This window comes from Lepidochelys olivacea (genome assembly GCF_965140295.1).
Source record: "Lepidochelys olivacea isolate rLepOli2 genome assembly, chromosome: 1".
Taxonomy (NCBI): domain Eukaryota; kingdom Metazoa; phylum Chordata; order Testudines; family Cheloniidae; genus Lepidochelys; species Lepidochelys olivacea.
Genome location: NC_140411.1, coordinates 284,846,915 through 284,871,034, shown reverse-complemented (window position 1 = coordinate 284,871,034; position 24,120 = coordinate 284,846,915). Strand labels below are relative to the sequence as shown.

The window sequence follows — 24,120 nt, the reverse complement described above, 5'->3', positions numbered from 1 at the left end:
TTTGCATTATTATTACTTATTGACTTTACAAAAGGAGCCTAATGATTTATATGAGAGCTTTGCAATACAACTGTGTTCAGCATAAGAGTTAACAGATTTGAAAAAAAAAATGCCTTGTGACTAGAACTGGTCAGGATTTTTTTAAGATTTTTTTTCCTGCCAGAAAATGCTGATTCATTGAAAACTAAACTTTTTCAGAAACTTGTTGGTTTCAACTAAACTTTCATCTGGAATGTTTTTCAGGTCCATGATGGAATTTCTGGACAGAGCCCAACTCCAGAATACTCAATAGCCACATAGTTAGGGCACTCGCAAAGAATATAGGTGATCTTGGTTCAAGACCCTGCTCTGCCTAATTTAGATCAGGAACTTGAAGCTGGGTCTCCTGCATGCCATGTGAGTGCTTTAATCACAAGGCTCTCTCTTTTTCCCAATAAATATTTAATTATTTGTACAAAGTGGAACAGTTCCAACAAGAGAGATTGAGAGCGCGAAAGAGCGAGACTAATTCTAAAACCCAGAGGTTAGGGTTCAAACTTTTGTGCAAAATGGAATTCTTGCTTTCTGACCAGTCCTACTTGTGACTGCAAATCTATAGTAATTAAACTAAATGCTACTTAACTTTGTTCTTTAATCTCAAACGATATTCAATGTGTGCTGAGAAATGACATCTCGAGTGGTGCTGATGATGGCCATTTTCAGTTTTTCACCAAGAAGCTTTACTTCAACTTAATATCTGTCATATTATCAGCACAACAGTAAAAACACAATGTGATGTCCCATATAATACAGATGTGGGAAGTACTTCTTGCCAGGGAATTGGAGTGCTGAATGGGAAGAAATCTGAAAGCTAGAAGCCAGCTTTCGATATTCTTCCGATGAGTGCTGTCCTTTACAAGGTAAAGCACCTGTTTCTTTGAAATTACTTCCTCTTGTATTGCATCTTACATAATATGCCACTATGTGGCATAGGCAAAGCTGACACAAGAGACAAACACTAAGCAGAACAGCATGGAGTTCAATGGTGTGGAACACGGTAGCTGTTCAGATAGTCACAATCATGCAGGAAAACAAAAGAACATCAGTACAATGAAACAAACAACAGGCAAAATAAATGGTGGATGTCATCAGCAGAAAAAGCATTCACAACATAGCAAGCAAACTGTATAGACCAGCTATGCACAGACCTGGGAATGTCATTGTAACTATTTTGCCATCTACAAGACTGACACACGCAAACACTGGAGTGAAGGGAGAGGGGAGGGAACTACATCTTTTAGTTGCAGAAAGATTTAATGCTTTCTGACACCTACTAAACATACTGGTCTATAAAGTATTTAGAAGACATGCATTTGAGATTGTGTCCTACCTGATCTGTTGTGTTCCATCAGCCGGCTGTCTTTGCCCAGGCAGACATCTCCCTGTGTGCTATTGCAGGCCATATTCAAGTCTGTCTTGCAAAAGGTAGGGGAGCTCACCTGCGGAGCAGGAGGGATGTGCTTCTTCCTCTTTCTTGGAAGTTTCTGTTTCGCCATTGCCAGGGAGTAGTACATTCCGAAATTGTTGACAATGACAGGCACGGGCATGGCTATGGTCAGCACCCCAGCGAGAGCACACAGAGCACCCACTAACATGCCTGACCAAGTCCGAGGATACATGTCCCCATACCCAAGGGTAGTCATGGTGACCACAGCCCACCAGAAGCCAATGGGGATATTTTTGAACTGTGTGTGCTCACTAGCAGATGGGTCATTGGGCTGGGCCCCTACTCGCTCAGCATAGTAGATCATGGTGGCAAATATCAACACGCCTAGTGCCAGGAATATTATCAGCAGCAAAAACTCATTGGTGCTAGCTCGGAGTGTGTGGCCCAGCACTCTGAGGCCTACAAAGTGCCGGGTGAGCTTGAAGATTCGCAGGATTCTCACAAACCTCACCACCCTGAGGAAGCCAAGCACATCCTTAGCAGCTTTGGAGGAGAGCCCACTCAGGCCCACCTCTAAGTAAAAGGGCAGGATGGCCACAAAGTCAATGATATTCAAGAGGTTTTTGACGAATTCAAGTTTATTGGGTGAAAAAACAACACGGACTAAAAATTCAAATGTAAACCACACCACGCAGACTCCTTCCACGTATGTCAGAGCAGGATCAGTCTCAATTTCATACTGTAGAACCGCCTCTGTGCCATTGATGGCATGCTCGGTTTTGTTTATAATAGTATTGAAAGCCTCATGGGTTTCCAAACAAAAGGTTGTGATTGAAACTAGGATGAAGAATAAAGAGGCAAAAGCAATGAACTGCAAAGAAAAGGAAAGAAAAAGGAAATCAGAACCATAAAGTCCTTTATATTAATAAGTAGGGCCCTACCAAATTCATAGCTATTAAAAATGCGTCATGGACCGTGAAATCTGGTCTTTTGAGTGCTTTTAGCCTATACCATACAGATTTCATAGGGGAGACCAGAGTTTCTCAAACTGGGGGTCCTGACCCAAAAGGGAGTTGCAGGGGGGGTCGCAAGGTTATTTTAGGGGGGTCACAGTATTGCCAGCCTTACTTGTGTGCTGCCTTCAGAGCTGAGTGGCCAGAGAGCAGCAGCTGTTGGCCAGGTGCCCAGCTCTGAAGGCAGCGCCCTGCCCGCAGCAGTGCAGAAGTAAGGGTGGCAATGCCATATCATGCCACCCTTACGTCTGCGTTGCCGCCTTCAGATCTGGGCGGCCGGAGAATGGCAGCTGCTGACTGAAGGCCCAGCTCTGTATGAAGCAGCGCAGACGTAAGGGTGGCATGGTATGGTGTATTGCCACCCTACTTCTTACTGCTGTTGATTGTGGCTCTGCCTTCAGAGCTGGGCTCTCCAGCAGCCCAGCTTTGAAGGCAGCGTCACGACTAGGAGCTGCACAAAAGTAAGGGTAGCAGTACCACAACCCCCTACAATAACCTTGTGACACCCTCCTCCCCCACACACAACGCTCCTTTTTGGGTCAGGACCCCTACAATTACAACATCATGAAATTTCAGATTTAAATAGCTGAAATCATGAAATTTACTGTGACCGTGAAATTGACCAAAATGGACCATGAATTTGGTAGGGCTCTCCGAATAAGCAATCATCAATCATACATTTTACATTGTACTTTTACACTGTATGGCATAATTAATTACAAAGGCCCCCAAAGTGATTCACATACAATGACACATGAAACATTAAACTGACGCAATCCCCGAGGTGGAGAGTGATAGCCACCCCTTACACTGCATGATGAACAAAAATATGGTGGCGGGGGACCTGTTCATCAAGGGCATCAGGATAACCATGATTCATAAGAAAAAGTTACATTATGCCTTGAAAACTAGAGTCCTGCCTGTTGAGTGTGGATATCAAAGTTCCAATGTCAAAGATACCTCCACCCCCACAGTTCTCAATCTCTGAAAGAGGTCTGACAGGTTGAGCTGATCCAAAGGGGGTTTGAGACTGTGGTTCATGAAATTCTGCTAAGAATATTGGCTGCTAAGAATGCTGCTAAGAATACTGGCTATATCCTCTGAAGAAGTCATCAACATTTCTTGAACCAAAAATATTAGATGTAAACAGTCAATTCATCGATTCAGGTCATCCATTAGAGAAAATTTTCTGATGTGTTATACAGAGAGCTGATAGCTCTCTCTAGATATGATTGTCCAGTACTTACCATTGTTAGACTCTATTTTCACTTGTCTGTAACTTTGCCAAATTTTAACCATTCAGACTGAAATTTCCCATGTTGATTATCTGCCTTGGGTTGAATATTTTTGGAAAGTTTCACCAAAAAAGATTCAGCCATTTCCAAAAGCAAGATTATGGGAAAATATGTTGTTTAGACCATGTTACAAAAATCCATACAACCTTTTCATTGAAAACCTGTAGTACCTCCATTCTTTGGAATGGAAACTTGAAATTGGCAAGAGAATTGCCCTGGTGTCAGGGATGTTCCTTTCGCTGTACCTGTGAAAAACTGCCCAAATTTGACCAAGTTATAAGCCTCTAAAAATATCAATTCTCACAGGCTCAGTAAAGATTTGTTCGCTTTTGGCAGAGAATTTTCCAAAAATTCCCTCTATACTGAGTATGCTCCAGCCTCAGGCTGCAGTGCCTGAGCAGGGCTGTTCCTACAATTGCTTCTCCTGGCTGCTGTGGACCACTGTGGCACTATGCACCAGAAAGTGAGAGCAGAGAAGCTGTCTCTCCTGTACTCTCAATATGGTCCTTTTCTGGCCCCCAGGCCATGAGGAGGAGAAAACACCCTGACTTGAATGCAATGGAGACAATAGGGAAAAGGGAGCTGAGGGAGTAGATTGGAACAAGAAGCTTGGAGGAGAAAGTAGGATTGGAAGCTGGGGTGTAGGGGATATTGCGATTGATTAGGCAAGGAGACAGGAAGCAGGGTGGGGAAACTGGGAAGGAGGTTGGGGCGTGGGAATGGGAACTGTAAAAGAAATTGGGATCAGATGAAGAGCCAGGGGAGTTCGTGGGAATGGTCTTGTGGAAAAATTATTAGGTGATCATGTAATTAAACATGGTATTGTAATGTATATGCACAAGAAAGGCAAATTAATTGCCCAGGCAGCCTTAACTCGGACATTCCCTAACCCTTGAGTGTTTGACTTTGTAACCTTAACATTCTTTTAAAGTGGGGGTGGGGACTGTGCATTCTATTGTAGGTTACATTTTTAAAAGTATATATTTCCATTCATTTCAAATGGCAAGGACCCAATATTATCTTTAAAGAGAAATTATGCTTGCTATCCACTCTAAAACCAAAAGAGGAGAGAGTAGAAGGGGATCAATCTTTTACAAGTAGTTTAGTATGATCAGAAGAAAAAAAATCAGTTTACAATCTATTCTGAAGCATGCCTAATTTTGTGGTTATAGAGGTTTCTACAGCGATTTTCACAGAACTTTTAGCAACAACAGCTGCTCAGGCTCGCTGTCTCATTTAAATTATAGCTTGGACTGGGCTTGACCAGCTGAGATAGGGGAATCTTTAGAACCAAAATACAGAGAAAAGGGGCGGGGCCAGAAAGAGGGACAGAAAGGAGAGAATGAGTGGTGACTGTAGGAAAATCATGCTAGATCATATATACATGTTTTATTGAATGCTTAATATAGAAAACCAAAAGGGCCAGCATAAACAAAGACTACAAAAGACAGATATAACTTAGACTTCAACCAGGGGAGAGCATACTATTTGGCCACCCCCAAGGGAAAAGTGGGATCATACACCAGACTGAGTTGAGACAGGTCACATCTGAACCACTCAATAATAATGACCATAATGTAATTAAATTTAACATTATTGTGGGGGGAAACATGACAAAGAAACCTGCCACAGTAGCATTTAACTTCAAAAAGAGGAACTACACAAAAATGTGGAAACTAGTTAAATGGAAATTAAAAGGAACACTCACACACGTTAAATGCCTGAAAACTTCACGGAGAATATTTAAAAACAACATAATAGAGGCTCAACTAAATGTATATCCTAAATTAAAAACAAACAAAACAGTAAGAGGAACAAAAAAAATGTCACCATGGCTAAACAACAGAGTAAAAGAAGCAGTTAGAGACAAAAAGACATCTTTAAAATATTTGAAGTCAAATCCAACTGAGGAAAATAGGAAGGAGCATAAACTCTGGAAAGTCAAAAATAAAAGTATAAGGCAGGCAGGACAAGAAAGAATTTGAGGAGCAACTACCTAAAGACACAAAAACTGACAGCAAAACATTTTTAAGTACACCAGAAGCAAGAAGCCTGCCAAACAATCAGTGGGGCCACTGGATGATCAAGATGCTAAAGGAGCACTCAAGGAAGACAAGGCCGTTGCAGAGAAGCTAAATGACTTCTTTGTATCAGTCTTCACTGCAGAGGATGTGAGAGAGATTCCCAAACCTGAGCCATTCTTTTTAGGTGACAAATCTGGGGAACTGTCCCAGATAAATTTATCAGTTTGTTCTGAATACCTCAAACCGTAATAAAACATCATCAGGACTAGATGGCATTCACCCAAGAGTTCTGAAGAAACTCAAATATGAAATTGCAGAACTCCTACCTGTGGTACGTGATCTATCACTTCACTCAGACTCTGTAGCAGGTGTCTGGAGGAAAGCTAATGTAACACCAATTTTTGTAAAAGGCACCAGAAGAAATCCTGGCAATTATAGACCAGTAACTTCAATACCAGGCAAATTGGTTGAAACTACAGCAAAGATCAGAATGATCAGACACACAGATAAACACTGTAGGTTGAGAAAAAGAAATAGCTTGGGTCCCCTCCTTCTCAGATTCAACTGTGTGAAGGCTTTGGAGGTTGTTCATCTGCTGTGTCACATGCTCAATCTTCTCCTCTGCATTTTTCAATTTTAGGTGAAACCCTTCAGAGAGCTGGTGAGCCAACACAGGCTGAAGGGGCAGCAACGCATGGCTGACCCTCAGCCATTCATCTCCTTTCCATGAAATGTAACCAGAATGAAATCCCACTTTTCTTAATGCCCAGCTGAAATCATCCCCTGGATGAAAAACAGCTGGCGAAGGATGAACCCAGACAAGACTGAGATGATGCCGGTAGGCAACGGAAAACTCTTTGAAGTACTTGGCTCCTCTATAACAGCCCCCACTGTCAATGGCATTGCCCTCAGTCTGTTGCCAGCCTGTATCTTGGGGTCTTTTGATCTCCTCAGAGTTAGTGGATGCCCAACAGCCATAGCAGCAAAAGACACACATTTGCAACTGTGACCAGCCAGACAACTGAATTTTTTCCCTTCTATCAAACACAGAGCTAGTCATGGTGATCCATCCATCTTGACCTCTAGACTTGATTATTGCAGCTCATCCTATCTATGAAAGACGCTACATGCCCTGAAAAAGCTCAAACTAGTACAAAATGCAGTTTCCTACCAGCTTAGCAACATGTCACACCCCAGTTCTCCTCACTCTGTGCTAACAGTAAATTTATAAACTTAGCAAGATATTTTTCTTATAGGCTGAGAAGGAAGAACAAGAGAGTGGTTGTTATTATTGCTATTTAAATACTTGGGAGGCACCCACATGCTATAGAGATGGAAACAAGATGTAGAAGTAGATAGGTAGACTACAAGGAAATCCTGTAGTTTATAATACCTTAAAACCATAAAAATTTGTCTCTCTTGCACTAGACACATTTTTGAATTGCATTTTAATTATTTCACATTGCAGACCACTAATGATCTTGCTGTTATCACAAAAGGCACAAAGTAATAAAAAATCATCAGTATAAAATCCACAATGCTCTTTCAGACATTACACAAACCCCCTCTTACAGAAGTACTACCCAGCTTTAACACTCATGGGCCACTAATCCTGTTATCAAAATTACAAATCCAAGACAAATGCCTCAAATGGAAATCAAAATACCGGTGAACTACTGGAGACAGAGGAACAGATAAAATACCGCTAAATATCTTTTTGTGATTCCACAACACTCACCACGGATTGTTAAGGACTTAAATGTATGATGTCTCTCAAGCCGTGATTCTCTCCCACCATTATACTGAAGCAAAATGTAGAGCTTCCCTGGGTGGGAGCCCATGAAAACTAAATTTGAGGTAAGCAGCTAGAGGGAGAAATAAATGGGTCATCATCATATCCAGTGCAATGGGCAGAATGAAAAGGTGTTTTTTGGAGACGTCCCTGTTATAGTTGAAAGGGGCTAGGCTTTTTGTTTGGTGTGTTGGGGTTTCTTTCAATTTTAATGTTTCAGGGGTATATTAGCACTTGATTTCATGGTACATGGTACGTTGAATAAGGAATGTGCTTAAGTGCTTTTCTGAATCAGGGCCTAAACCATGGTGGCAATTTGTTTCTTAGTCTTGGGTGCCGACACTTGCAGAAAGTCTGGATTTCCTCCAAAGTAAACAGTGAGGGGCAGATTTTTTGAAGCTGGAGAAGGCTTGTAGGTTTCTGAAGTCTGGGGCCAGAATTTCAATAAAGATGCAGATAGGTACTGTCAAGGCTAATTCCCCACTCTGGCTAGGGTGACCAGATGTCCCTATTTTATACGGACAGTCCCAATATTTGGAGCATTTTCTTCTATAGGCACCCATTACCCCCCCACCCCAACTATACATACAATATGATGGGGGCTAATTTAGCTGCAACTAATCAGGAGAAAGATCTTGGAGTCATCGTGGATAGTTCTCTGAAGACGTCCACGCAGTGTGCATTGGCAGTCAAAAAAGCAAATGGGATGTTAGGAATCATTAAAAAAGGGATAGAGAATAAGATGGAGAATATCTTATTGCCCTCATATAAATCTGTGGTACGCCCACATCTTGAATACTGCGTACAGATGTGGTCCCCTCATCTCAAAAAAAGATATACTGGCATTAGAAAAGGTTCAGAAAAGGGCAACCAAAATGATTAGGGGTTTGGAACGGGTCCCATATGAGGAGAGATTAAAGAGGCTAGGACTTTTCAGCTTGGAAAAGAGGAGACTAAGGGGGGGATATGATAGAGGTACATAAAATCATGAGTGGTGTGGAGAAAGTGAACAAGGAAAAGTTATTTACTTGTTCCCATAATATAAGAACTAGGGGCCATCAAATGAAATTAATGGGCAGCAGGTTTAAAACAAGTAAAAGGAAGTTCTTGTTCACCTCAGTGCACAGTCAACCTGTGGAACTCCTTGCCTGAGGAGGTTGTGAAGGCTAGGACTATAACAGGGTTTAAAAGAGAACTGGATAAATTCATGGAGGTTAAGTCCATTAATGGCTATTAGCCAGAATGGGCAAGGAATGGTGTCCCTAGCCTCTGTTTGTCAGAGGGTGGACATGAATGGCAGGAGAGAGATCACTTGATCATTACTTGTTAGGTTCACTCCCTCTGGGGCACCTGGCATTTGCCACGGTCAGTAGACAGGATACTGGGCTGATGATCACTTTAGATAAGCTATTACCAGCAGGACAGTGGGGTGGGAGGAGGTATTGGTTCATATTCTCTGTGTATATATAAAGTCTGCTGCAGGTTCCACGATATGCATCTGATGAAGTGAGCTGTAGCTCACGAAAGCTTATGCTCTAATAAATTGGTTAGTCTCTAAGGTGCCACAAGTACTCCTTTTCTTTTAGCCTTAACTTGGAATCTCTCCACCCTATTAGTTTAAGCCAGACCTTAATATCATTGTAACACAGTTTTCTTCATTTAGTAAATCAATCATTAATTTCAAATTGCACTGGTGCAAAACTACATGCTCTTTCTTCAGTAATCTGAAAAGCTTTTTTTTGCTGTTGAGAAAATGCTGTATGCAGGACTAATAGGGGAAATCAATTTTACTCTAGAAAACTAGTTTAATTTTGTAATGTGACCTGACAATTATATTCAATTCATTGTGTTAATTTATATCAGAGACTTGCAGCTTATTATTATTGCCTCCATTTCCCCAATCAGTTAAATTGCATTATTACACCCAACCCTTCAATTACCAAACTCTCTGAATCTGAAGATCTACAATGAGGCTTTACCTTAAAGAACCAGCATGGATACTGATCAACTATTTGGACTTGTAATTGAAAAACTAAGACACAACAATCCTATACAGCCTTCCTGATTCTTATCAGGCAGGCTTTCTGTCCTTGTCTTAACTACAAAGTTACCACCTATTATAGCTCAATTGTTCTTCTTAAATCAACCCCCATCCACACACAAACCCCCCTTACTCATAGATGCTGGAACCAGAGGTGCTACTGCACTCCCTGGCTTGAAGTGGTTTCCACCATATACAGGGTTTATAGTTTGGTTCAATGGCTCTCAGCACCTCCACTATATAAATTGTTCCAGCACCATTGCCCTTACTCATGTGTGATGATACTAGTAACACCACCTGGCCAGGATGATTGAAAGCAAAGGGCACTCTTCAGATGAACTCACCTCATCAGCTGCTACAACTTTTCTGTAATATTGACATGGATTGTATCACTAATTAAGCCAATGGTGGCCAAAAGCTTGATCCAGAGTTCTGCAACTCTGCCCTTGGCTATCCTAATCTTTATCCTACTCTGCTCTATTTTATGGGCCTCCAAAATTTGCGCACACTTATTTTAGGTACTCCACTTCTGTTTGTTATACACACTGCAACGGTGTGCAATTTTTTTCTTAAAAGACAAGAACAGTAAATTATTTCCAGCCTAGCCCAAAGTGAGCTTGTTAAGAACTTAGAGACAGAATCCCTGTGACAAAATAAGGAACAAATTAGCATTCAGCACTGATCAGCATCCACTAGTAATCAAATTAGCACCTACTAAAGTACCCAGTTTCAGTAAGAGTACTTTCTTCAGCTCAAGAATGAGGATTCTTTATAAAAATAATATGCCAGACAACAAGGGGGTTTAGTAACAGACAAGACTATATTGCATGCTATTTATTATTATAATTTGTAATATGTTCACACTGAAAGGCCCAAGTATGAGTGTCACTGTCAAAATACTGAAAGAACTTGGAATTTTTCCACAACCTCCCTGTTTTTTAGCAACTTTAACACCTCTGGTTCATGTTTACCTCCAAGATTATTTTTCACTAATAAACCTTTGGAAATTCCATTGGATGCCAGAGAGAACAGCTAGTCTATGATCAGGGAAATGGCTTGGGTCATGAGGCTATGAGGTACGCCACACAGTCTGTATGTGCTTGTGTTTGTCCAGAGACTGGGATAGCCACTCAGGTGGTACCTTCAGTTTTCACAAGGAAGCTACAGTTTCCCTACAGAAGAAAATGCAAGAAGATAAATATAAAGGGAAGGGTAAACACCTTTAAATCCCTCCTGGCCAGAGGAAAAACCTTTTCACCTGTAAAGGGTTAAGAAGCTAGGATAACCTCACTGGCACCTGACCAAAATGACCAATGAGGAGACAAGGTACTTTCAAAGCTGGAGGGGGGGAGAAACAAAGGTTCTCTCTGTCTGTGTGTTGCTTTTGCCGGGACCGGAGCAGGAATGCAGGTCAGAACTCCTGTAAAGGGTTAATAAGCAATCTAGTTAGATTCTGTTTTGTTTAAATGGCTGATAAAATAAGTTGTGCTGAATGGAATGTATATTCCCATTTTTGTGCCTTTTTGTAACTTAAGGTTTTGCCTAGAAGGATTCTCTGTTTTGAATCTGGTTACCCTGTAAGGTATTTACCATCCTGATTTTACAGAGGTGATTCTTTTACTTTTTCTTCTATTAAAATTCTTCTTTTAAGAACCTGATTGCTTTTTTCATTCTTCTTAAGATCCAAGGGTTTGGGTCTGCGTTCACCTGTGCAAATTGGTGAGGACTTTTATCAAGCCTTCCCCAGGAAACGGGGTGTAGGGTTTGGGAGGATTTTTTTGGGGGGAAAGACGTTTCCAAGCGGGCTCTTTCCCTGTTATATATTTGTTAGATGCTTGGAGGTGGCAGCAATAAAGTCCAAGGGAAAAAGGTAAAATAGCTTGTACCTTGGGGAAGTTTTAACCTAAGCTGGTAAAAATAAGCTTATAGGTGTTTTCATGCAGGTCCCCACATCTGTACCCTACAGTTCAGAGTCGGGAAGGAACCTTGACAGGGGCATTCAAATCACCTTCCAAAAAGGCTGAGTACGCTGTTCTGCTATCCGCTGTGTGAGCATCACACGGCAAAGGAGGACAGGACATAGCTGTGATATGTCTCTAATATTAGTGACAGGTTCATAGATAACCTTGTAACCCCCATTTACATTACTGTAAATTCAGAAGTTACACACACACCCGGCATTCTCCATGTCACCGGGCAAGGACGAACGTGATTTCAGCCACCTCCCCCACTCCTGATTGTTTGCTATGCCCATTTGTTATGTCTTTTCTTAATTAAACTATAAGCTTTTGGGGGCAGGGAATCATTTACTCTGTGTCTGTACAGCACCTAGCACAATGGGGCCCCAACTCTAGGTGGGACCTTTAGCTGTTGTCAGTGCTATTGTAATAATAAGAAGAATCTTTTGGTAGCCACTTTACAGCAAATGAAAATTATGTTCATGGCAGGAAAAAACATATTCTCACTGAAAAATCTTCCTTTCCATTTTATATTTAACACTTTTTTTCCTCAACAAAGGACCATGTAAGCTGAGGCTACATACTGAAACGGAGCCTGTCAACCTTTTTACAACATTTGTCATGGAAGGGATTGGTTTGGAAAATATAGGATATTTTCACACACTCTTATCTCTCTCCAGTTACTTATCAAGTGTGATGTTGCTGCTCTGTCTAATTCCATCTGTTTTCATTCTGAAGTCAATGAGCCTCTAAAATGAAACACCCATTTCTGTTTGCATGGGTAAGTATCCGGTGTCAGATGAAGTTAGCACAAATGGTTTCTAGTCCATTTTTCTGTAGTGGATGAGATCAGCAAACCAACCTGTAGCCCAGCCTACAAATAAATGATAGTGGTACTTCAATTGTGATCTTGATTGCTAACGTAGCTCACAACTCTAAACAAATCCAAGGAATGCAGAAAGTAAAGACATCACTTTTTATCTAAGTTATTACTGAATTATTGCTCCCTTGTGATCTTAGGGAGGCAGTATGTTTCAGGGGAGTCTATGCAGCTGAGATCCTGTCTGCTTGTAGGACAAAATGCTCACTTGTGGTAAATCAGCATAGCTCCATTGACTTCATTTTTTTACATCTGGCCCTTGACCTGTAAAATCTCCTGGCTAAAGCTTGATGAAAAAAGATAAGTATATTCATGAAAAAGGAGAATTATATTTGGGTTTTTTTTTTCAATTTTTAAAATGATTCTAGACTTTTGTGGGGGGAGCTTGACAAAATTTTTCAAAACAGGATTTTGGAAAATGTTCAAAAGCATTCTCTCTCTCTCTCTCTCTCCTTTTTCCCCCCTCCTTGTTTCAGCCAGGGGGACAAAAAACACAACTCATATTTTTTTTCTACTGGGGGATAAAGGTTTTTAAAAAGTGAGAAAGAAGCCTGTTCCTACTGAAACAAAACAGTTTCAAAATATTTTGAATTTTTTTTGTGCTAACTCTTTGTTTGTCAATAAATTCAGAATGTCTAATTAAATGCTAATTTTCCATGAACACTTTCACTTTGGTCAAGAAGGCATTTTCCATTAAATTTCAATAGAAAATTTTCAGTCAGCAATACTCATTGCGCTGCTCATAAAAAGGAGGTTTTAACTGTGTTGCCCTGGCTTAAATCCAAATCATGCAATAATTATTGTACTCACTTAAAGTCCCCCGCAGTTTCAATTGGACACAATATTCACAGTTTCCAGCCCTAAATTGTTGTGTGCTGCTGTGCTATTAAATAGGTGCTATGTTTCAGTGGTGGCTGGTTGCTACCTCTGACCTGCCTCACAGAGTTGTTATGGGGTTTATTTAGTTATCACTTAAGTGCTTTGACGTATTTAGACAAAGTATTGCTCCTCAGCAGCACTTTTTATTATAAATGTGTGATTCACAATGATGTACCCTGTCAATGATAATTTCAAGTGAGAGAGATCCTATAGCAATCCAAAGATTATTTCCCTTAAATAGTGATTTAAAATATAGCCACATATCCTGCTCATAAACCATGTAATTCTGATTAAGTCAACGCCAAAAGTAGAACACAGATTTAGAGCATCTGCAGGGGCAAAGTCACTTTATTAAAAACAACAATTTTTTGCACTTCCACCCAAGGATCTCACATTTTAAAACATCATTAGTAAAAACATTTAGCATTTATATATCACTTCACATGCTGAAAGTGCTTACCTAAACAGTTAAGATGCCAACAGAGGCAGGTAATGGTAATTATCCCCACTTTGAACATAGGGAACTGACACTCACAGAGTTTAAAACATTTTCAAAATAAACCACTATTTTTTTTTACCCAACTTGAGACATCTATGGTCTGATTTTGAGATGTGTTGTGTACCTGCAACTCCCATTGACTTCAAGTGAAAAATCAATTCCTAAGTGCTTCATTTGGACACTTTTAAAATTAGTGGCCATGTTTAAAAAATTTGGCTTAAGTGATTTGGCCAAGGTCACATAGTAAATCAGTAACAGAGCTGGAAATTGAACCTCAAACTGCTGACTCTCAGTCCCATACTCTACTCACAAGATATGTTTCTTCTCTATACTACCTTGAAATTTGTTACTTCTTCAGACTATTTGTTTTTTCAAGGATGGGTAGGACAAAGTGAATTCAATGGGCATTGGATGAGGCCCTATATTACCGTTAACTCTGGTCAGCTTTCTTATTTGTTTGATTGTTTAATGCTGGGTAAAATCTTTGCCAACTTCTCAATATCCTTCCAGAAAAAATTCTGCATTTTGCCCACGTATAAATTACTCTGGGTCTGACTCCCATCACTTCCTCCTGCAAATCCCCCTACTGTGTAATGTATACGTTCGAACAGGAGGACTCCCTGGAAGTTCTTAAGGTTCAGTGAGTTCACTTTAGTTCAACTGCAGGCCTTACAAGATTTACCTTTGATGCACTGACTACAGAAAAAGCCAGGTGTTGAATCTTTAATATTCAACAACATTTGGAAAACAACATTTAATGTTTTCTAGCTGACTCAGTGCTGATTTAAAAGAAAACAAAAGTCTCTTTCCAAAGAAATATATTCAGTTATACATTATTTGAAATGATACATAAATCTGGCAGTAAAACTACACATCTAGAATGAAAATAATTAAAAAATCTTCCTTACCAGCCTTGGTAGCCTTATAGGAAAATTAGGGGGCGGGGAAAGAGTTTCTTAAAGAAAATACTCTTTAAGGTTTGCTTGATAACACACCCAATATTCTTGCCTTACACAGATAGGATTTGCGTATTTATAATCCAACCCTTCAACACTCCTGCAAAGTGCTGAGTGTTCCTTCATTCAGTGAGCATTGAGGGCACTCATCACCACGTGCTCAGCACTTCCAAGAGCATTCTGCCCCTTGCTGAATTGAACCCTCAGTGCACACAGTAGCTTTGTAAGCAGGGCAGCCGGGCAAATGTTGCAAAATAAATAAATATTCTTGCAAGTATTCACTCATTTAGAAATTACTTTTTTCCAGCCCTGGTCACACCCCCTTTTGTATTTACTTGAAACAATCAAGGCTTTACTCTCACAAATGCTTTCTTTGGAAAAGAATTGAAATGAGCTAGTAAACACATTGGCCAAAAATGTCAACCCTAAATCTAGGCTCCTAAATCAATATTTAGGCACATAAATAAAGTGGCCTGATTTTCAAATAGTCTAAACACTTGGCCGCTCACGTTGACTGAATATCAGGCCACTTTTGTTTAGGTGCCCGCATATAAATTTAGCTACCTAACTTTTTGGCATAGAGAAGGCTCAGGTTGCAAGGGTGGCTGTTTGTATACCCTCGTCTGGTGTGCAGAAGCCAATAGCTTTTCTGAGCCCCACCCTCTGCCGCCAGCCTGCCAACCAGCTCAGGTAATGTTTCCTGCCCTCCCAATCCCCAAAGGAGGGGGGAACTCCTAAAGGTGCCACTCCACTTTTTCCCCCCACCAGCCAAGCCAAAGCCCCCTGCCGATGAAATTGCATTACCGCTCCAAGATTAATGTCAAACCAGGCTTTGTAGAGTTCTTGCCAAACTTCTATTTTTCATAACGTGAGTAATGGCTTCCTTTTAGCAATCATTGATAGAGTTCTCTCTCTCTCTAAAATAAACATAATTTAGCACTCAACATAATTGTAAAACTTTTGCTGTTACCATTCTATGCACAGACACAAATTAAATGAAAAACAAGATACATTTTCTCGTTAGTGGTGTTATAGCTGAGATCTATGGAGAGGGTGCACAGTAATATAGCATGCTAGAATTTATGGTGCTGCTGTACTAACTACTCACTCAGTCACTGATCAGCTGCTATTTTATGAGGTACTGGGAATTCTCTCTCTCTCTCTCAAGTGCGTACTAGAAAAGTCGATGGGGTTCATGGCAGATGGGGTGACGTCATTCCTCCTAAGCCATAAAGTAATAGTGGAACACTCTGCAGTTACTACTGTAGCTGCTGTCCCCTACATACACCTACATGAGAAAGGGGTCTGACTGGCAGATCTATGAAAATACACATATGCTGGTGTTTTTCCCATGTCTCTTTCTCTCTCCCCCACCTGCCAGCAAAACACTCTTCTGCACTAGCATCCAAGTAACCTCCAAGATGTTGTGCTCTGTGGTGCATAAAGAATGAGGATGCTTTGTTTAGTTTTCCATCTCCACACTGTAAAATCACACCAGTTGCCTTCAGGGCCTTTCAGAATCACGCGAGAGGAAGCAAGATTTATTTGCTGCCAAGACCAGTCTGATATATCTATTGTATTTGATTCCTATATGGGAATATGATCTAATTCTTTTTTTAAGAAAGCTTTCCAAATGCTCATAGTGCTTTCACATTCAGACAAACTGAAATTACCTGACTTTCTTCAGTTACGTTGTTAGCCCAGTACAGAACCAAGTATGTAGCAACCTACCTAAATCATAAAATTAGAGGCTAGTCACAGGTCTTAAGGATCCTCTAATTAAAAAGCTCTTTTATTGATCATTTTCTGTTGCCTTCAGCGGCTTCCCTTTTCATTTAAATCCATAGGTCTTATTTTAGTTGTAGTTTGGCTGAGCTGTGGCTAACCTGGCAACTCACTAGGTTTTATTTGTTTGGCTAGACTTAGCATTTCCACTCTAGCAGTCACCATTTCAAAAGGTATCAGTAGTAAGGTTCACTTTGACCTCACATTATTGAAAAATGTATGCATGGCTACATGGACTGATAAGCAAACCATTATCATTCATTACATACTGCTGTCCATATTTCTGCTAAAATAGCATTTCTAACAACCACAAAATGCAGTGCACGCTGTTTTTGCATTGACAGTAGAAGATGAGAGAGAAAAAGAAAGAGAGGTGTTCTTCTCTCTCTCTCTCTCTCTCTCTCTCTATCTGGCTTCTGGGTTTCAAGTTCTGATATTACAGACTCAAAGGTTTCTTACTTCTGAGGAAGAGTACGTCAGACAGAACCCACTGCAGGTCTGAGGAAGAAAGCTAATTACTGTTTATCTTTCAACTTGAAGCCACCCATCTCAGCCAATCCCAAATCCACATGCTGTATTGTTAGCTTTTTTGCATACTTAATTTCCTTGTCCTAGACTACACTCTCTTCTGATCAGTATGCCAGAGTTTAGGCTCTGGGACCTGACAACCTATGATATTTTACACACAATATTGTTCTCCACATGATGGATTATGGCAACACTTTATTTGGATCAATGGATCAAAACTGGAGCAAATGTTTAGCATAATGTTTATTTCTCATAAACTTTCACAACCAGGTGCATACATGGTGTAAAGAGAGAAATATGTATGGAGAAGAAGGCTTCTACTACGTTTCTATTTGTCTAGTACATAAGTCTTATGGTCATTAAAATGAAAGTTACAAACATAATTTGAATCATACCATCTCTACATCACTTGAGCTACTCAAGTTCACTTGTATCTTCTTTCTCTCTAGTTCTGAGGCTGAAAACCGGGTTTTGAATCTGACAAGTAAATATAGGGCTTTGTTAAGAAAAACATTTGGGACTTGGGCATTTTCCATCAGATAAGAATTTTAATGGCACCCTCTCTGGTTGCAGTGGAAACCTTCCTTCTCTCTGTTAACCTCCATGTAATCGTAATACAATGGGATTAGTTACCAAATGTTTCTTAGCCTTTGTTAAAAGAATTTGTGAGGATGGTTGCTCATCTGCATCTCATTACTCCCCACCCCAAACATACACAACGTGGTGACATTCACACTGTAAGTATTGATACAAAGGCCACCAGTTTAGATAAGACAAAATCAAGGGATTTGTATAGAGCTTTCAACCTGTATGTTTCTAGATCAAATAAAGCATAAATCTGACTGGAAGTTATCACCCTCCAACAATAGCCTAGTGGCTTCAGTTAGTTCTTAGTGTCCACATCACAGAGATATACCACAGTTTACATTAATCGGCACCTTTCTGGCAGTTAGCAGAGATACCAAGGACTGAACAGACATGGAGACTTGACTATGCTTTCCTACCTAGAAAGACCAGTCTGGATGCATGAAAGTGGGATTTTAATATTGGCACTCTCAAATACCAAGGGACCAAATAGTATTATTTCAGCACATGCTTTTGTAATTTATATTTAATTACACACAAGAAAACCTACATTACAAGAACATAATTAAGGTTGCAGAGGGTTAAGAACATAATTAAGGTTCCAAAGCAAGAAAGTGCAGGAATTAAGGTTGCCTGTACAACCATAATTTGGCCCTCTTCTGTATATGTATTTTGATGAAATCTTTAATTACATGATCACATATTTTCCACAGGACCCCTGGCTCATTCGTGCACAGAAGGGATGGCGCTCACTAACTGAAAAGCCATTCAATATTTTGTTTTCTCCTCATTGTTCAATGTGTGACCCCATGTCTTATTTAGTGTACACTACTCAAACCCTGCTCTGAAGTCAGAATTATTCATTTGGTCATGTTTATTTTCTGTGGTGCTCATCACTGTAGTATCTGAGTGCTTCACAAACATTCATTTATTTTTATATATGAGGTGAGGGCATGGTAATGTCCCCATTATTATGTGAGATGGGCTCACAGTATTATACCCATTTTACAGATGGGGAATTGAGGCACAAAGAGATTAAGGTTAACAGTGTCCACTAATTTTTGATGCCTAATTTGAGATAGCTAGGACCCTATCTTTCCGAATTCTTATTAATGTTTTATATGTTCAAAGCAAAGCTCCCATTGACTTCACTTGCAGCTGTGAGTCCTCAGCACTTCTACAAATCATACCCAGGTTCTCAAGTCAGATACCCAGAAAAGGATGCACAAACAGTTAGTGTCCTTCTGTGAAAAGTGACTTGCTTAGCATCAAATAGGACTCGGATTTTTTCCAATGTACAGAGTCTGGCTCATAGGGGGAATGCAATACTTAATTAAACAAATCCACTGTCTAATAAAATTAAAGTAGCTCCTCTTCAGCTGAGGATTTAGGTGTGCCTAGGCCCCAGTTCATGAGGGGCCCAACATGAGTGGCTCTACGACCCTATCCATTGGATCACAATGTCACTCGCTCCAATTATCCTGCTCCCCCTTCATGCCAGAGGGGCTGCAGGGACAAACCTGAGTGAGCAGTGGGCTGGCTAGTGCTGCTCCTCCTTGCTGCACCAGAGTTCCCTTCCCGGGGGCCTGTCTGGACTTGTCCTGCTTCCAGCAGCCCATTCTCTCTGCTCTGCCCACAGGACTCATCTCAGGGACAGTCTCATAGACCTGTTACAAGTACAGGCAGCTGAAGTGAGTGCCCACATGGGGGAGCCAGCCAGGAGAAGGATGGCAGGGAGCCTTGGGGACAGACTCAAGGGGGTTTTGCCTAGCGCCCAGTGGTGGGTGGGTCAGGCGCTGGGTGTACCTTTTTACTTTATAACACTCATTAATTGACCAGCTGTTCATAGTACAGAGCATCTGGCATTGGTCATTGTCAGAAGACAGGATACTGGACTAGATGGACCATTGGTCTGACCCAGTATGGCCGTTCTTATGTTCTCATGCTTTCCTTTAAAGAGAAGGTTAAAATCTATAATAGGTGTCATAAATATAAAGGGAAGGGTAAACACCTTTAAATCCCTCCTGGCCAGAGGAAAAACCCTTTCACCTGACCAAAATGACCAATGAGGAGAAAAGATACTTTCAAAGCTGGAGGAGGGGAAAACAAAGGGGGGAAACAAAGGGTTCTCTCAGTCTGTGTGTTGTTTTTGCTGGGACCAGAGCAGGAATGCAGGTCAGAACTCCTGTAAAGGGTTAATAAGCAATCTAGTTAGATATGTGTTAGATTCTGTTTTGTTTAAATGGCTGATAAAATAAGTTGTGCTGAATGGAATGTATAGTCCTGTTTTTGTGTCTTTTTGTAACTTAAGGTTTTGCCTAGAGGGATTCTCTATGTTTTGAATGGGATTACCCTGTAAGGTATTTACCATCCTGATTTTACAGAGGTGATTCTTTTACTTTTTCTTCTATTAAAATTCTTCTTTTAAGAACCTGATTGCTTTTTCATTGTTCTTAAGATCCAAGGGTTTGGGTCTGTGTTCACCTATGCAAATTGGTGAGGATTTTTATCAAGCCTTCCCCAGGAAACAGGGTGTAGGGTTTGGGAGGATTTTTGGGGGGGGAAAGATGTTTCCAAGTGGGTTCTTTCCTGTTGTATTTTTTAGACACTTGGGGGTGGCAGCAATAAAGTCCAGGGACAAAACGTAAAATAGTTTGTACTTTGGGGAAGTTTTAACCTAAGCTGGTAAAAATAAGCTTAGGGGGGTTTTCATGCAGGTCCCCACATCTGTACCCTACAGTTCAGAGTGGGGAAGGAACCTTGACAATAGGCAACTTTTAAATCCTAATATAGCTACTATCCACTCATCCCCACCCTTTCCCCTGATAAAATAGTCTTGTTCTTGCTGAATTGGCAATGTAATTACACAGAGAAAGGCAAACAACTCCATACTCCAAAGTTCAAAATTCAAATTAGACATTATATTTGCTGTATAAATTATGTTCTATGCTATCACCATTACAAATGTTAGCCAAGAAGCCCCATACAGTATCACTTCAAATATATTCCCATTATTTCTGCATTGCAAAACATGATTTAGCTTAGCCCTTCTCTTAAGGGTTTTTCACCAGTTTGCCCAAGGGCCTGACACTAATCCTTATACTCAAGATTGGACTAATTAATGTAATAACAGATATCAGTGCTGTCATGCACAAGACATCATCTTGCTGAATCTTTCTTTGTCCAAGGAGCATATTGCTGCCGGGCAAGAGCCTGCAAACAATTGGAGGGAACCAATACATTACCCCGATGGTATTCTCAGGAGAGACAAGGAACGACTTCCTGTATCAAATCGGTCAGTTCATTACATAATTTATTTGTGCAGTCTTCAGTCTTCATACATCTCCTGAGACAAACAAGAATGATCTTCCCATTTCAGCATATTTAAGATGAACATTAAAACTATTTGAGAAAGGTATTGTCTCCCAGCAGTATCGATGGTTAGCATAGTGTCTACATCTCACTTAAGCCACCTGGCAATGGGGAAATAAACATCTTCATCAACTTTCTGGTTTCCTTTTATTTCCCATATAGTTATTATTTATTTATTTTGGAAAATTGAAGCTAATAAATTAAATGTGGATATGAATAATGGAATCAGTATAGTTTTTGTTTTGTTTGTTTGTTTGCTTGCTCGCTTTTGTGGGGAAGGAAAGAAGTATATTTAAGTTCCGTACATGAAGAGGTATGATAGTTAATTTAGGGTTGGTATAAGCATTTGGATTTGCTGGTCACTTCTTGCTAAAATGAACAGTAGTGATATAGAACTGACATTTAAATTACCATCTTTATGTTGCTGGGTTAACATGTCATTTGAGATGCCTGGGACAGTTCTCATCTCTCAGAACTATCATTTCAGGCTGTCTGTGGACCTAGAAACACAACACTGCATTGTAATATGCTCAGTTCATATTTTCAAAGTTATCCTCACAGTAATGCAGGCCACAAATATTTATTTTCAATGTAAATTGAGGTCACATAGAGCACAGTTCTTCAGGGGTAGTGTCTGTAGCAAATTGCATAGTCATAAAGTTGTTCAATAAATGTGTTCCTTGACATGACTGAAAATCTTGCTCCTGATCATGCAGCCAGAGAACCTTTGCAGAATGATACTGCCACTGTTGTCAGTATCAGGCATGCTGTGCTCATTAGAGTTGCTTCACAAACTTACTCAGCAAAAGGAGCATTACATAATGTGAGCAGAGGACTGAACAAAGCACAATTTGTTGTTTCCACATCAGATTTGATGTCTGCATGGTATATTTACTGGTGGTGGATGTTATTTTCAAGAATGGTTTTGCATACCTATTTTTACTTAGATACAGACTAATCTACTTGTACATAAATGTAAGAGCATTGTCATTGCTGAAATACGCATATGGCAGTCCAATAAAAGATGGTGGCTGATGGTGGTGATGGAAAAGTGAACTATGCCTTGGGGAATTCTAGATTTTATTTGGTGCTTCATGATTTTGAATAAATTCCTTTGTTTATATCTCATTGACAGTATAACAGCTTCCAGTGTCAGAATAGCTTGAGAGAAATGCTGGGGAAAAAAAACTTTATTTAACAACAAAAAAAGGGGTACAGCTGCACCAGTCACACTGACTGCACCAATATCAGACAGCAATCAAAACACATAAGATAGTTCATTGGCAGGCACTCCATGGAGTGGAAATGAGGTCCATTTGAGATTAATGTTCTCCAGATCACGGATATCTTCAGGACTAGATTGTACTAGGTAAAGCTGCAAGAAGACAGGAAAAAACCAGGGCAGTCCAAAATGTGGTGCTGCTGTTCTGTGACATGCTCCTGAGGGAGGTGCAGATTCCTGCTACATACAGGGTGAGAGGTGTGAGTGGAGACATGCTGAGGCACTTATGGATAGCACAGTCAACGAGAATTATCTCATGACTTCCCTATGGAATGCCTAGTCCTGCTGCCTTCTCAGTCTATCACATGTTCCCTCAGGGGTTTGGGATCTTCATCTCTGTATCTGTCCTGGTGATTTGGAAGCATCTTGATTTTTTTCTTCCTTGAAATTCTCTCTCTTCAGCTCCCTCTCATCTGATCTGTCAGTCTATCTTCTGATTTTGTTCTGAAACTCTAGACGAGGTAGACCCTGATTCTCCATTTTAACAATAGATTTGCAAGGTGCTCTGTCCCTTCAGAGTCTGGATGAGAGCTCACTACCCTGTCCTGCAATGGGATCTGCCCTAGTGATAGTGAAAAGGGAAAAACAAAGGTTTAGCAGGGATGTTAATGAACACTGCATTGCTTTGCAGCAACTTCTTAATAACAACCATTGTATCTGTTCCTCTCAAAGGAATCTTAACTTTCACATTCTTCTGTCTCAGAGGATAGCTAGGTATGATCCCAGTTTCAAAATGGTAAGTAGCAGTACCAAAATAGCACCCCTTACCAAAATAGCACCCCTTACCTAAATATTCACCTTTTGTTTTTTGGAGTTGGGATGAGTAGGGGGGTGATATTCAATAAACATAGTCTATCAAAGTTCCTTCTTGCAGAATCCCAACTAGAGAGCTGCCTTTGTCCAGCCACAGCACATGAACTGACCCAAACAACATTTACAAACTAGGTCTATGGTGTAAGCTACATTTGGCCATATCCAGCTTTGCAATTTCCAGTACTACTGACTATGTGACTTCTTAAACTTTTCAGTATATGGGCTCTATCTGAGAACAGTCACATGACATGCTTCAGCCAATCTCTGCGCAAGGCTAACAGGGTGGTTTCACCTTCCTGGGTGTTCCTGGGGAAGAATGGCCAAGGGGACTGATTACTGCAGGGTAAGGATGTCACGGGAGTCACAGAAGGGGTTGTCAAAGTTGGCAGCATCCCGGCCACTGAACTGGGTGGGGAGGTTCTGCCCAGTCAGCTACAGAGATAGCATCTGCAGCTAGGGGGATTTCTGTCCTCACACAAGGCTAAACACCTCCATTTCACAAGAATTATAGTGCACGTGCAGATCAAGAACATGTATTTTCCAGCCCCAAACACACAGAAAAGCACAAATTAATAAAAATTCAATAAAAAGCAACCTACCTTAGATAAAAGGTCTCACAGTCTACTGACTCCTTTTCTTCCAAAACTAGCTCAGGAACCAGCTGTACAGTTTTTGGTAGGAAATCTGGTCTTGGGACCCTGGCAAAGGCTCATGTGCTCCCTGATCCTGGTGTCAGCCTGGGTTTAGAATGACAAGAGCACCCAATTCCTTCTAGGTCCACAACAGCACAGTTTCAGGTGTCTTGTGATGTCAAGTATTATTGCTGGCTCCCCAAGATCTGAAAATTTCCTTAACTCTCAATAGAAAGGGCTGGTTTCCCACCTTGCCCCAGAGAGGACATTTTTATCCCAGTCCTTCAGGCCACTGATTTCCTCACAGTACTGTTCTCAGTACACAACACCTGTATAGTAATCCAAATGCTCTGACATCCA

At 40.6% G+C, this 24,120-nt stretch overlaps 1 protein-coding gene across 8 annotated transcripts in view; it reads right to left on the bottom strand.

Annotated features, from left to right (window-relative positions):
• The window catches only part of KCNC2 (potassium voltage-gated channel subfamily C member 2), a 139,436-nt gene that overhangs the window by 8,230 nt on the left and 107,086 nt on the right, over window positions 1-24,120 (bottom strand). For all 8 annotated transcript variants that reach the window (XM_084640147.1, XM_084640143.1, XM_084640145.1 and 5 more), the window contains exon 3: window positions 1,370-2,297. In XM_084640147.1, the coding sequence (XP_084496273.1) occupies window positions 1,370-2,297 (928 nt within the window). The remainder of the gene's footprint in view (window positions 1-1,369; window positions 2,298-24,120) is intronic.